At 38.7% G+C, this 15,924-nt stretch overlaps 1 protein-coding gene across 1 annotated transcript; it reads right to left on the bottom strand.

Moving 5' to 3' along the window:
- Window positions 1-7,062: 7,062 nt before the first annotated feature.
- LOC147862196 (uncharacterized) lies at window positions 7,063-7,991 on the bottom strand. The gene is made up of 3 exons (XM_087323074.1): window positions 7,800-7,991; window positions 7,407-7,723; window positions 7,063-7,304 (listed from the first exon to the last, which is right to left on the bottom strand). The coding sequence occupies exons 1-3, from the start codon at window positions 7,946-7,948 to the stop codon at window positions 7,063-7,065; spliced, it is 708 nt and encodes a 235-aa protein (XP_087179200.1). The 5' UTR covers window positions 7,949-7,991.
- Window positions 7,992-15,924: the final 7,933 nt, after the last annotated feature.

Genomic DNA, 15,924 nt, shown 5'->3' with positions numbered 1-15,924 from the left:
AGTGCAGACTTCTAACTTCTAAGTTCTAATCGTGTTCTTTTCTTCACTCCTCAATTATCCATACTCCAGTCCTCTTATTGTTGCTATTGCCGCCTATAACGCAGGTATGATTCATCTCTGAATCTAAAGTTGAATCAGGTTCATTTCCACCATTTGTTCACCCAAAAGAAAACATGGATGGCTCCTAATTGCTGCAAATCAAACGAGAAAACCCAACTTTGTTTGAGAGAGAAGTAACACCTACATGCATCCATACATCCATGGACCATACACACACATACATGCACATATACAGGTTATAGAAAAGTCAAGATTTATATCCAGAAACAAATAACTGTGAAGAAGTGAATATAGACATAATGATCTAGGGCCATGAAGAAATGATGATAATAAATACTGTCACACACATGTCTCATGTTTTATTTTCTCTAATGGCACTAGAATTCTAAGAGTTTGGATGTCCATAAGCTTAAAGGGTCTTGTGCACGATGCATCCACCTCATAAAAAGCTCTTTTTTTCAGACACACAATCATCAAAAGCTTTGATTTTCATGATTATCAGGATTTTTTTTCTACAGGCAGAGAATGAGATTTTTTATGTCAATCCATTTCTCTTTCATATCCTAATTTACTAATCCATGAGGGTAAAATTTAGCAACACGTAATGTTTTTCTTTCACAATTCTATTATATTTAGATGCAGACCGTGCTGAAGCAAAAACACTTAGTCTCTGAACAAAAAAAAGTGATCACAATGAATTCACTTGCCAATGTCGAGAAGAAAGTAACCCCCTTTGATGTTTTGTGAGCCTATTGCCAAATTAGTATTTGGCTACTAAATTATTTTCATAATGATCTCATGTGGTTTTCTCAAGTCAAATTTTTGCCACACAATTAACATTACAAAGGATAAGATTTGAATTGAGGTACATTTTATTCATGAGAAACCCACACCCATGTTTAAGAGAATGATTTCCCAAAATAAGAATTATGTCAATCTAATTTTGTCCTAACTCAGTTGAATCTAAGGGCTTTGATCCAGTTTTCTCCCTTTCTGCAATGAATACATTTTGCTCGTTCACATTCTGATAATTTTGCAAGTCCATGCCAGAATCACCCATGCTATTGTCGATCTGACTTTTTCCTAATGTGGAAATCGGCCCCAATATGGTCAAATTTGGGGTCTCTTTTTCATTTTCCTCCTTGTCAGCAAATCTGAAGACATTTTACTCCTCGGCATTGGAACCATTTCCAGAATTGGTAATGGTATTACCAATCTAAGCTTATCCTAACCTAGTTGAATCTATGGGCTTTGACCCAATTTTCTCTCTTTATGCAATGAATACATTCTGGTCATTCACATCTTGATCATTTGCAAATCCATGCCAGAGTCAACCATGGCATTGTCGATCTGAGTTTTTCCTAATGTGGAAATTGACCCTAATATGGTTTAATTTGGGGTCTATGATTCATTTTCCTCCTTATCTGTAAATCTGAAGATATTTTGCTCATTAACTTCTTGATCATTTTGCAATGTAGACATTGACCCTAATCCAGTTTTTCCTAATGTGGAAATTGACCCTAATCCAATTTTATCCCTTTTTGCATCTAAAACATTTTGCTCATTAACTTCTTGATCATTTTGCAAGACCATTCCAGATTTAGCAATGGCACTGTTAATCTAAGTTTGGTCTAATGTCAAAATTGATTCTCTTTCTGCATTCAAATCATTTTGATAAGGTGAATCTGATTGATGGTAGGTAAAATTGAAGGTTTTTAGCAAAGAAACTTGTAGATATGTTCAAAGAAACATGATAAAATGTTATACCTCTAGTTTCCACCCGATATGTTCAACTAAACTATGTTCAGAAATAGCATTGATTATTTGGCTATCAAAATTGTGTACATATATTGGCTTGATTTGATTATCAAGGTCCAAACTTACGTGCTCTGATTGAAGTTATCTCCGCAATAATTAACCCTAGCTCTATTTATTTCTAGCTTCATAATAAGCTTTTTATGCATACATATTTTGCATTGGATTGTTGAACAATACTCGTAAAGACAACTTATGTATTAACATGTACAATCTTTCTTTCTCTGAAGTGTAACAATGTGTTAACATGTCTTCTTTCTCTGTGTTTATAACAATTTGGAATTATGGTCTTGTAGAATGTTTGCCATTGGACACAATGGTTGTTTTTCTGTTCTTAGTTAACTTAGCAAACTTTCTATTTCATTTATTTATCTCATTATCATGTATTTGAAATGTGCTAATTGAGTTAATTGAATTTTATAGGAACACCATAAAATGGAATCATCATCTCAAACTAATGTTGCAGTGGACTCATCTTCAATTGATGTTAGCCGTGGGTCAACGAGTAGCTCAAGAAAAAGGCAACGCACATCATGGACAGATGCTCACATCATATTTTATATGGATAATGGCACACCTCGACGACGATGCCATCATTACCATGTTTGTTGGTCTTCTACAACATCCACAGGCACTATAGCTAAACATTTAGCAGAAAAGCATCGTTTATCAAGCGACCTTGACCAAAATTCAGGTATATCACAACACATTCAATCTTCAATTGAGTCTGCTAGAGTATCTCATGTTTTAGAGAAGAAAATTGATGCACCCATCATGAAGTATATTGTGAAGGGAACATTGCCCCATGCACATGTGGAATCACCTGAATTTAAGGAGTTCATACAACAAATTGTACTCGGATATCAAGTTAAGACAAGACGCACGATTAAGCGTTCCATCCTAGAAATGTATGTGGTGTTGCGTCATCAGGTGATTGATTTGCTATCGAAATGCCAATCAAGATTTTCCATAACTTTTGATGGTTGGTCAAATCGTAGTTTGAAGGGCTTCTACTCAGTGACACTTCATTGGGCATGTCATGAGACAGCAAGGTCGAGGTCAATGTTATTGGATTTTGTGCATGTATTTCCAGGTGTTGGATCAAGGAAGCGTTGTGCACATGCCCTCTTTGCTCGACTTCGATCCTTTGATATTTCTAGTCGCCTCTTAGCTACAATTTTTGATGGAGCGAGTGATGCACAAGTAGCTGCAAAGGAGTTGAGCATGTTGTTACAAGATGAGCATGGTAAGGAAATTTTGGCTCCATCACATATGTTAAGATGTATGGTACACACTTTTCAGTTGGGTATCAAGGCAACATTAGAGGTTATCTCACCCTCAACAGAAAAGTTGAGAACAATGCTCCATACTATTAGATCTAGCAAGGTTCGAAGGGAAGTGTTTAGGAAGTATGCTAGGATGGTTGAACATCATGAAAGGGAACCCCCAAGGCTTGATGTTGTTACAAGATGGAATTCTACCTTGGAAATGTTTAGGCAAGCTATCAGGGATAGAGATGTATTGAATTTTACAATTTCAGATTTAAAAATATCAAGTGATTTCAATGGTTATGTCTTGACTAGAGAAGATTGGAGTCACATACATGCCATGGCGGAATGGCTAGATACACCGGCCGAGGTTTCTACTTTTCTGGGAGGGTCAAGATATCCTACATTATCACTAGCATCACTAGCATATAATTGTTTACTAAATCATTGCAATCAATTTTTAGATTCTTCACTTCCAGGATCATCTAGATTCATACAAGAGGTGCTTCAAAGAGCGTCTGAGAACTACTTACAATATTTAATTAAGTATCAAGAATCGTTAAAGTCTATTCCATCTCGCATAACAATGTTTCTTGATCCCAGGTAATGCTTACCTTTATATCTTACAATTATCATCATGATTTCTGATTTTTTATATGAGTTTAAAACCGTTTTATTTGTTTTGTAGATTGCCTCTTCCAAATAATCATACAGAAAGAGAGTTAGATATTAAGTTGGTTGAAAGCATGATTGAGTCCCATTATCACTCATTCACGAGTGATGTTGAACCACCTTCGGCTTCAACCACAATACATGAAAATGATAAGAACTCTAAAATTTGGACGTCAATGGGCGTAAATAATAAAAGTCTTGTTTCTGATTCACGGTTAGAAATTGAGCATTTTATGAGATTTCCTTCGGCTAGCACGGACAAGGATCCTTTACAATGGTGGAATGATAATAAATCGGTAATGCCTTCACTATATAGGATGGCATGTGATTACCTCACTATACCAGCATCATCAGTACCTGCTGAAGAGGCTAATTCGGCAGCAAAAATGACCTTTGATAACAGGATCAAACTACATTCGTGCACTTTCAAAGCTGAAATGTGCATTCGATCATGGATGAATGTTTTAAAAGAATGTAATGTTCAGTTGATAGATAATTTTCACACCACTTATGCAGAACTAACAATGAATTTGGATGATCTTGTTGCTGAAGACGAGGTAATAGATTACATATTACATGATAGTCAAAGGAAAATTAAGGTTTGCATACTTGTTACTTGGTTGTTTTTTATTTGAGTCTTTACTTAAAATATTTTTATTAATAATTACTTGTTTTTATGTATTTTATATGTATAGGAATCATGTTGATTTTTGGCAAGTTAACGACAATAGTGTTTGCAATTGGAGATCTTCAAAGTCATTGTAATTTTTATTACATACTAATTACTATTTTGTTTTTTATTCGATTCTTTAAATTTGTTATTATGAATTACTTAAGTCTTTTGCGTATTTTATACTTTCAGGAATCCCTTATTCAAACATTGGAAACAAAAGGCTGGATTAAGTTTACATATATGGTCCTATGGATTTGGAACTCTATTATATGGATTGTTGTTCTTAAGTTACATATATGGATTTCAACATATATAGATTTGAAGTTTGAACTCTATTGTATGGATTTTTGTTATCATTCCAAAAAACATTTATCTTTTTATGTTATATATTATCATTTTTCACAAATTAGCAATTTTCAGAAAATGTGTTGTAAATTTCTGTTATTTTATAGTGTTCTAGTCTTTGATTTGGTTCAATTTATAGTTTCGTGTTGGTTGGATTATGTCAAAAAAAATTTGGTTTGGTTTGGTTATGATGTATGATAAACTGGTTTGGTTTTGATTTTTGATAAACCGGTTTGGTTTGGTTCTACATTTTACGTAAACGGTTTGGTTTCTCCTACATATTAAATGGTTTGGTTTAAATGGTTTCAAAATTTTTAAATGGTTTGGTTTGGTTTTTATTATGAATAACCGGTTTGGTTTGGTTTCAATGTCAAGAAACCGAACCGAACCGAAACCGAACCGCGCCCATTGCTACCTATGATGAAGTCGAGAGCAATGGATTGCCACGGCTTGCTTGGAATTGGTAATGGTTCTAATAAACCATATGGATGATGCTTTGGCATTTTCGTTCTGCAGCATGTATCACAAGTCCGAACAAAATCTTCGACAAATTGTCGCATACAGGGCCACCAGAACGATCATTGTACTAAATCTAATGTTTTAGTACTACCAAAATGCCCAGCTGTATATGTGTCATGACAGTTTTGTACTACTTGAAGGCGGCAAGAACCATTAGGAACATACAAAAGTTCTTTAAAGAAGAGTAATCCATCATGGTATTTGAATTGCCGATAGTCCGTACCTGGTGGTTGCGACTGTGAACATGACGCTCGGGAGGGATCAATTTGTGCTAGTATAGCTTGGGCGAAAGCATTTGTCTTCAGGTCCGCACGTATGATATTGATAACGTGGGAATCCATGGGCATGCCAAAAACCTGTGTTGCTTGCAGTCGTGCCGGTCCCAAGATTACTTGCTTTTGGTTATCGAAAGCTGGCTCGCCGGGACGCGGTGTTAGATACGAACGCCGTGATAATGCATCTGCCTTCCCTTGGTGCTTGCCCAGACGATATGTAATTTTGAAGTCAAAACGCGTGAGGAAGTGGGCCCACCGGGCTTGACGTCGATTTAACACACGAGCATCGTGAAAGTAGGCAGGGTTTTTATGGTCACTGAATACGGTGACTTGATGAGAGGATCCCTCTAAAAAATGCCTCCATTGCATAAACGAGTCCACTATTGCCAATAGCTCCTTATCATAAATTTCGTAATTGATTTCGGCGGCGTCAAACTTGCGTGAGTGAAAAGCCACAGGATGTAGCTTCTCATCATGACCCCGTTATGACAGAATGCTCCCCAATGCGAAATCTGATGGGTCAGCTTCGATAATGCATGGTTGTTCCGGATCGACATGAGCTAGAATTGGAGCGGATGTAAATGCCTTTTTAAGACTCTCGAAAGCCATATCTGCTTCATCAAACCAAATGAACGATTGTCCCTTCCTGGTAAGCTGTGTGAGAGGCAGAACAAGCTTTGAGTAATCTTGTATAAACTTCCGATAAAAATTGGCAAAGCCTAAAAAGCATTGCACATCCTGCACCGAGCGCGGACCCTGCCATTCTACCACCGTATTGACCTTAGCTGGGTCCATGGAGATGACTTTTGATGAAATGACGTAGCCGAGAAATTCCACCTGGTTGCACCCGAAACTACATTTTTCTAGCTTTGACCATGTTCTCGAAGTCGTTTTAGTACTAACAGTACATGAGAATCATGCTCTTCTTCGGTCTTTGAATAAACCAGTAGATCATCCAAGTAGATGATCAGACACACATCCAAGAGATTTCAGAATATATCATTTGCCATGTGCTGGAAGACTGCTGGTGCATTAGTGAGGCCGAACGACATGACCGTATACTCGTAGTGCCCATATCTAGTGCGGAACACGGTTTCCATTCATCTCCTGGTCGGATACGTATGAGGTTATAGGCCCCCTGTAAGTCGATCTTTGTGAAGAACCTGGCACCATTGATCCGTTCTAAAATACTTGAGATAAGGGGAAGTGCATACCTATTGCGGATAGTAACTTTATTCAAGCCATAGTAATCTATCTACCACCAGACGAAGTGAGCCATCCTTTTTCTTGACAGAGAAAAACAACAAGAAAACATAAAATGTGAAATGCAAGGCAAATTTAACTAATATATAATTAAAGAAAAACAACGAGAAAAATTTGACTATTCCAATAATTGATCGTCATAATTGTCCCAAGTCATAATATTCCAAAAAAATCACTTGTCCAAGTATAAGTATTCAATAACATCATCCTCAACAATAATCTCTTCTAAATTGATATCTAAAGTATCATATGCATCATTAATATCTTCAGGAATTGGAATATTAACACTATCAAGTAGATCTATCCAAGATCGTATGCACATCTCAGCCTTGAAAGTGCATGAATGCAACCGTTGCCTATCGTCGAAGTTATCACGAGCTTCGGAGTTAGCTTCCTCTGAAGGCATTGATGAAGCTGGAATAGCCAAATAATCGCATGCCATTTTATACATCCTTGGAAAAATGGATTTGTTTCAAATCAGAAAAAAGATACTATCAAAATGTGTTCATTAATTACCAACAATAACAAATTTGTTTAATACAACATGATGCAATATAGCTTGAAACCTATTGGTAGACCACCAATGTAGAGGCTCTACGGAACTCTTCACTCGTGGAACCTTCAAGAAACCTTCAATTTCTGACCGAGCTGATGATTCATGAGATTTGTCATTGTTCATATCCCAAATATCCAAAAAATCAAACGGAGATCCTTCACATGCATCTTCGGATAGAGAATCTTCGACATTAGGATTATGATATTGGGTTGTCAAGAAACTTTGCACCAATTCTATATCGAGGTCTCTCTCAATTGGATTAGGTGGTTTTGGAATTCTACACTCAAACAAAAGACACTATTAGTAAGAAAGAAAGATTAAAAAGGGGGATTTTCAGTTAAAAACATTAGTACCTCGGGTCAACAAACATTGCGATTCGAGATGGAATAGATTTCAGGGATTCTTGGTACTTGATTAGATATTGTAAGCATTTGTTACTAGCCTCTTGTTGCACTTGAAGAGTAATCTTCTCGGAGGATGAATCAACCGAGTTCATATCCATAGAAATATATTTATTACAATGTGCTAATAAGTTGTTGAATGCAAGCGCGACGCGGCTATTGAGAGGGTCGGATACTTTGACCCACTCAAGTAATTACAAATTTTGGCAGGCACAAGCAACCATTGTTCCATACTTTGTATATGACTCCAATCTTCTATGGAGAGTGTATAGTCCACAAACTCATTAGCAATGACATTGTCACTTGTGGTACAAATTAAGACATCTCTTAATTTTAGGGATTGTTGATACATTATTAGGGTTGAATTCCATCTAGTAATGCAATCTACACATGGTGGTTCATGTTCTCCATTCTCATGCATAGTTTTTGAATATTTTTTAAATATAGCTCTACTCACTTTACTTGTGCGTATAGAATGTAATGTCTTCCTTAACTTCATAATAGGAGTAATAACTTCTAATGCAGACTTTACACCTAGTTGATATGTATGCACCATGCATCTTAACATATGTGATGATTGTAAAATGTCTTGTCCATGATGACAAAGTAATAACGTAGCTAATTCTTTTGATGCAACTAGAGATTCACTAGCACCGTCAGAAGTTGTAGATAGAAGCCGTGAAGAGATATTAAATGATTTTAGACGGGAGAATAAAGCTTTTCCGACACGTTTTCCTACCCCATCTCCCGGAAAGACATCTAGGAAGTCTAAAAGCACACTAGCCGGCTTAGTAGACTCGAAACAAACAAAATGTAAAGTCACGGGATAAAATCCTTTCAAACTGTTGTTTGTCCACCCATCAAATGTTATAGCATATCTAAAATTTTGTGAGGACAAATAAGTAATATCTAAATGGCGAAGAACAACATACATTCATAACACTAATCTCTTAAGTGTACGAGATGATTTAAGTTGATAAGTGGGCAAAACTTCATGCATTAATTTCTTAAAACTAGAAGACTCAATATGTGCATGAGGTAGCATTGATGTGACTATGTATCTAACAACAGTACTATCAAACTTCTTCTCTAGAGTACGAGATATAGTTAATGTAGATGAAGTAGCATCTATGTTACTTTGGACAAGAACATTGCTAGAAGTTTGTGGTTGTGATGTGCTATTAATATTATGCTTATCTAATAAATGCTTGGCGATAGAACCTGTAGATGTAGAGCTTGCCCACATCAAGTGACAATAGGCACATCGACGCTTATATGCATCTCCGTCCTTAATGGAGATCATGTGTTGCTCGATCCATGAAGTTCTTTTTCTTGCCTTTGTTTTGCCTCTAGGGGCTGATATTGATGTTACCTCTTCCATATCAATGTATGTTATTGTACCTATACAATTTTGGTTATAAAAGATAATGAATTCTTTTGAAATGTCCTACTCTAATCATGAGTTATTACATTGTGCCACATTGTGGCTCAATTTGACTATATCATTATTCATATATGTGCATAATTATATTGTGAATCTTACTTCATATATGTCTACATTGTAGACTGTAGTGACAAATTACAATGATTGTGGGTATTACTTCATATGAGCCTTGTGGTAAAGTAATTTTAAATTGCGTATAGTCTGTAATATCATTATTCATATATGTGCATAATTATATTGTGAAATTATGTGAATCTTACTTGTATGCTTTGTAAAATAGATGGAATAAAGCACTTTGTAGGCTTGGAAGTTGGGAGTCGGGGCTGCACGATGCACGCAGGTGGCAACAGCAAGTCGTCGTCTTCCACTTTGTAGTATCTACTATGCAGTAGACCTCTCTCTCTCACTCTCTCGCACACGCATCTGTGTCGATGGACTGGTCACTTTCTGTGTCGAGAGTCCTATAGGCTATTACCTAAGTCCGAGTCGTCTGTCTGTGTTGAGCAATGAGACTCGAGAGACTAAAGTCTTATTACCTAATTAGTAATACTTAAGTCATCACTTTGGAGTCTGTGTGTACACAATACACTCAGCACTATAGACAATAGACTCATGACTCGTGACCACTGATTACTAGTTCGAACTTAGACTCTTGACTAATTAGAAGTTAGAACATAGACTTCAGTAATAAACTGTAGTTACTAGTAATTACTAATTAAATCACTTAAACGGCTAGCCGGCTTAGTCGGCTTGAGCCGGCTCAAGCCGGTTTGGCGAGGCTCAAGCCAAGCCAAGCCGAGCTCAAACCGTTAAGGCAGGCTCAAGCCTAAACCGAGCCGAGTCGAGCCGCTAAGCCGCTAAGCCGTTTTCAAGCCGGCTAAGCCAAACGGTTTAGGCTTGAGCCGAGCCGTTGCCGATCCCTAGCTTAAAGCTTGAAATTTGTTTTAGATCATGGACATCTCTTTGTTGCATCTCGTTCTGGTAGGTAGCAAGGAAATTTGTGATGTTCTTGCCACCGAATCTTCCAACTGTCTCCACAGTTCGGTCAACAACTTTGTCGACTAAAGCATCGCGATCTCTCTCTTTCAGCATGAATTTGACGACGGACACCATGCCTTTCGTCAATTCTTCTCCTTGAGTTCCACTTGTCGAAGCCATCTTCGTACTTGATATCCTCCTACTACCTCATTTCACGTCGGGTTCACCAAAGATGTCGCGAAAATACGACGAGGATACGTGAACGTTGAGGCAAGACCCCGGGGCCTTTGACTAGAGGATATCAAATTCGTGTATTTATGTACTAAGAATTAAACGAAATGAGAAAGATTAACAAATTTCATTAACAAGCAGAAAGAAAGATTACAATTGATCCCAAGACTGGGATTACAAAAGTTTGCTAATGGAGATGACTAGAGTAATAGATTAGAAGAAATGAAATATGGATTTAATTAGAATATTAGAGTTTGTAGCTTCAATTCGAAAATTAGGGTTTTTTATTTATATGGCTTTGATTAGGAAATTAGGGTTTATGACTTCCGTAAGGAAATTTAGGGTTCTTGGCTTCGATAAGATAAGAGAGCTCCCAAAAGAAAAGGAAAAAAATTAAGATAATATGGAGAGAGTATGAGTGTAGGAAAAAAAATGGAATTTTATATGGAGTTCTCCCTTGATCATCTGCATGTCCACTTTTTGTTGCATGGCCTCTACTTTTAGTTGCATAGCTTTTTCTTTTAGTTGCATCTATTTTTAGTTGCATGGCTTTTTCATTTAGTTGCATGTGACCGTCCACATGACCTTTACTTTTTGCATGCACTCCAACTTTAGTTGCTTGCGCCCACATGGCCTTCACTTTAGTTCTCTTCACTTTACTTTAGTTTGTTGCATGATCCAATCTTCCGTCCGTCCGTGTCCAACCTCGTCCGGTAGCCGGTTCCGCTCGATCGCCTCGCCGGCCTGTTCCGCTCGATCGCCGAATCCCTCGCCGGCCGGTTCCGGTTTGCTTGCCGACCGGTTGCGGTTCCAGTTTGCTTGCCGGTTGCGGTTCTGGTTTGCTTGCCGGTTGCGGTTCCGGTTTTGCTTACCGACCTGTTTCCGGTTTGCATACCGGCCGGTTTCCGGATTTGCTTACCGGACCAGTTTCCGGATTTGCTTACCAGCCGGTTTCCGGATTTGTTTACCGGCCGGTTTCCGGTTTTAGGGAATTTGGCCACCATCATCCGTTAAGACAAAGTGGCCAAAGTGCTCTTAGCACAAATGAAAAATGAGGGAGCTCAAGGTGCTTATATAGCCAGGGCCTTAACTTTCCTATCTATATGGGATAGTTCTAATTTCCCTATCTTCTCAAACTTTATTTTCACATAGCTTGATATGTATTTCTCCATTTTGTATATAGTAAAAACTGTTTTGAAGCTCTTGAGTATATCCATCTTTCTATAGTAAGCTACTAATCTAATCTATAATAATTATTTCATTATTTTTTTACATAGTGTGTGAAGATTCACACGACAACGGGCGAATGCGAAGCATGCCAATTCGGAAAGCAAGACCATCACCCATGCCCAAAAGAGCGGAATGTGAACAAAGGAATCCTGGATGTTGTACATTCAGATGTGTGGGGAACAGCCCAAACAGCTACATCCGGCGGTTGCCGGCACTTTGTCACGTTCATCAATGACTTCTCCAGGAACAGTCGGATCTACCCGATGAGACAAGAGAGCAAAGTGTTTGGACACTTCCAGAGGTCAAAGCTGAAGTCGAAAAAGCTACGGGTCGGCATGTACGCTGCCTTCGATCGGATGGAGGCAAAGAATACTTTTCGGATGAGTTTACGGCGTATCTCTGAAAGGAAGGAATTCGACGAGAATTCTCATGCCATCACACACGTCAGCAGAACGACGTAGTTGAGCGTAAAAACCGGCACATAGTAGAAGTCGCTCGTGCTATGATGAATGAGAAGAATCTGCCGAAATCGTACTAGGCAGAAGCGGCAAACATGGTCGTATACCTCATGAAGAGGTGCACAACCTCGGGAGTACACAACGTAACTCCTCATGAGAAGTTCTTTGGAAAGAAGCCAGACTTATCACATGTTCGCATTTTTGGTGCAATCGCTTACGTACTGTCCGCGTTGACCCATCGTGGATCCGTTAGCGACAGTACGGGAGCCGGAAACACTTTCCGAAGCCGTAACGGATCCACGATGGGTCAACGCGATGCATGAGGAAATGGAAGCGTTATGCAAAAACGAGACATGGGATCTCGTTCCTCACCCGCCGAACAAGAAAGCAATTGGTTGTAGATGGATTTACAAGGTGAAGCACAATGCCGATGGCTCTATAAATCGCTTCAAAGCACGTCTTGTTGCGAAAGGATATGCACAAACCTACGCCATAGACTACGAAGAGACCTTTGCCTCGGTGGCAAAGATGACCACTGTACGTACTGTAATTGCCTTGGCAACGGCGAAAGGGTGGCACCTCCAACATATGGACGTGAAAAACGCCTTCCTCCAAGGAGAATTAGAAGAGGAAGTGTATATGATTCAACCACCCGGATTTGAATCGCGTAACTATCCGCACACCGTATGTTGACTTAAGAAACCACTTTACGGCCTCAAACAAGCACCGTGTGTGTGGCGTTCGAAGATCACACAGTATCTTCATTAGATCGGATTTCGAATGTCAAAATCCGATACTTCTTTGTACATCTGAAACGAGTCGGATAACCCGATTGTCATCATCCTTTATGTGGATGATTTGGTCATCAGAGGGAAAGATCTAGCCGAGATTAACAAGGTCAAATCACTTCTTTCCGGAAGATTCGAAATGAAAGACTTGCACGAGCTCCATTACTTCCTAGGCATTGAAGTAATTCGAACACCAGTCGGAATAATGATATCACAACAGCACTACGTTCTCAACTTACTCTACAAGTTCGGAATGACGGAGTGCAAACCTGTGTGTACCCCTCTCGAGCATAATTTCAAGATCGATGCTAACTCCGGCACGACCGAGAGCGAGCCGACTCAGTATCGTCAACTGATCGGTAGCTTAATTTATCTAACCATCACGAGACCCGACCTCAACTATTTGGTCGGCATGCTAAGTCAATTTATGCAAAATCCGCGAAATCTTCATCTGGATTGTGTTAAGCAGATACTTCGGTATGTCAGCACGACAATGGATTACGGCATCATGTATAAGTCGAATACGATCATTCAACTTGAAGGGTACGCAGACGCAGATTGGGCAGGATACAAAGCAGATAGACGATCCACATCCGGATTCATCTTCTCTCTTGGTAACGGAGCAATCTCCTAGAGCAGTAAGAAGCAACCGACAGTCGCACTGTCGAGCATAGAAGCTGAATACAGGGGCATGACAGTCACCGCATGCAAAGCCGTATGGCTCAAGCGTATACTGAAGGAGTTGGGTGTACTCATCAAAGATCCAATTCGTCTATACTGTGACAACATGAGCAATATCTACCTGGCGCGGAACTCCTTATTCCATGCGCGGACTAAGCACATCGAAGTGCACTATCATTTCATCCCTGAGCGTGTACATGCCAGAGATATCGATTTACAACATATCAGTACGCACCTACAGGTAGCCGACATTTTCATGAAAGCCTTTGGTATCGACGAGCTGTGGTAGTTCGCGTCGAACCTTGATCTATCTCTTCTGGACCAGCCGAGCTTGAGGAGGAGGACAGAATAATGAAATGATCGAACTGATCGATTGATCGAAGTCGAACAAGGAGTACGCAATCAAAAAAAGAGCCGAACAATCGAAGTTTGAAGCGTTCCAAAAATTGGACCGATCCGAAACCATTTTTCGATATCTGGAAGTTGTGTTCGAAGGGGCGTGTTGAGAATCGAACTCAACTTCCCATAGAAATAGGATTCCCACTAGCTCATAGACATACCAGGCTAGTTTTGTAAATAATAGAAAGGGTGCTTGCCCTAATTTAGTTGGTATTTACACCAACCCTTTGTAACTTTGTTATTGTTGGATGTAATATATAGTTATCTCTATCTTAAACTCTCTCTGTGTTTTTGCCTTACGTACACACAGTCCTTCCGCTGCATCTCAGCCACTCTTGCTCCTCTTTACATATGCATTAACCTAGAAACAAATGGCCAATTAACATGATCAAAAGCTTTTTCCAAATCTAATTGCACCATAATCAATTCTTGATGAGTGTTTCGAGCATAATCCATGGTCATTTGAACATTTAACACATTGTGTAATATATTCATCCCTACATGCAATAAAACCATATTGGGTAGGATGTATCAACTTTGGTAAATACTTTTGTAATCTATTTGCCAAGACCTTTGCAAATATCTTATACAACCTCCCCATCAAAGAAATAGGTCTCCATTGATGAAATGACTTGGGAGATGCCACATTTAGAACTAATTTAATTAGACCAACCTTCCAAGCTTGAGGCATATAACCAGAATCCCAATAATGTTGAAACATCAAAGTTAAGGGCCCCTTTAAAATGTTCGATATCCCTTAAAAACTTCATTTGTCAAGTCATCCCAACCAAGGCTCTTACCACTAGGAAGATGCCTTAAAACCGTGTCCACCTCATCCTCAATAAAATCCGCATCCAATTCATGACTAATGAAGTCATGCACAATACATCCAACCACATCATAAAACTCATGATGTGCTCTACTCACCTCATTTGTCATTAACAATTGTGGGCCAATCAACTCCTTAAAGTAATGAGCACATATGTCAATTATTGTAGTAGATCCACTATCAATTTATCCCCTTGCTTCACATGTACCACATTCGATCGAGCATAAGTAGGATGTAACGCTTGGAAAAACAAATGAGATTTACATTGATTATCTATGAGCCCATCCTTCAGTTGATGCATCTTCACAAAATGATAACTTTGGCATTGCAATTGAGAAATAATAACCTGCAATTGACTTTGGATATCGAAAAGCTCCTCATCTAATGGTGCATGTATCAATAATGCATTACACCTAGAGAGAACTTGTGAGAATTGTCGAAGAAGACCTCTTCTTCATTGAACATTAGTTACTCCATACATACAATGAATGATCTTAATGTTTCGTAATGTTGTCGTGAAGATCCGTTACTACGCGTGGATCGTGAGGTGCAACCACTGGGGTTCTGGATCGGAAGGACTCGAAGTTTGCACTAGCTTTAGCGAGAAAGGAATTAAGATAGATTGAAAGAGAGAGAGATTGAGATAAGATAGAACACTTGACTTTAGATTGAGAGAACAAGATTGATACATCAATTGGATAACAAATTTCTTACTTTTAATTTCTTGATTAATACATCGCTCTCTTTGATCTTTTTCATCCACCCTTTTATAGATGCTCCCATGCATATGATGCATGTGAGGGTATAAGACATGCATACAATGCATGGAATGCATGTGATGCATGTTTGCCATTTGGCGCTCATGCATCACATGTCACTCAATCAAGCTCTAATATGAGAATTTACATGTAAAGCTATAATGATAAAAACATAATCTCTAAAGAAATGATTTGGCTTAATGGTAAGCCTATTGCTTCCTATCTTGGAGGTGCAAAGTTCGAGTCTTGCTTACATCTTTTTCTTTTATGCATAAAATACT

This window comes from Azolla caroliniana, unplaced genomic scaffold, assembly GCF_043228905.1.
Source record: "Azolla caroliniana isolate FFs.n. ecotype wild unplaced genomic scaffold, voAzoCaro1.0.p SCAF_7, whole genome shotgun sequence".
In the NCBI taxonomy this organism is placed as follows: domain Eukaryota; kingdom Viridiplantae; phylum Streptophyta; class Polypodiopsida; order Salviniales; family Salviniaceae; genus Azolla; species Azolla caroliniana.
The sequence above is the reverse complement of the archived record's forward strand: the minus strand, read 5'-3'. Positions and strand labels throughout refer to the sequence as shown.

What these genes read in the sequence shown, in the direction of transcription:
- LOC147862196 (XM_087323074.1), bottom strand. Translation starts at nt 7,948, where the DNA reads ATGGATATGAACTCGGTTGATTCATCCTCCGAGAAGATTACTCTTCAA. An exon ending in GCAATGTTTGTTGACCCGAG is followed by an intron (nt 7,724 to 7,799) that starts GTACTAATGTTT and finishes GTTTGAGTGTAG; the next exon opens with AATTCCAAAACCACCTAATC. An exon ending in AAACAAATTTGTTATTGTTG is followed by an intron (nt 7,305 to 7,406) that starts GTAATTAATGAA and finishes TGGCTATTCCAG; the next exon opens with CTTCATCAATGCCTTCAGAG.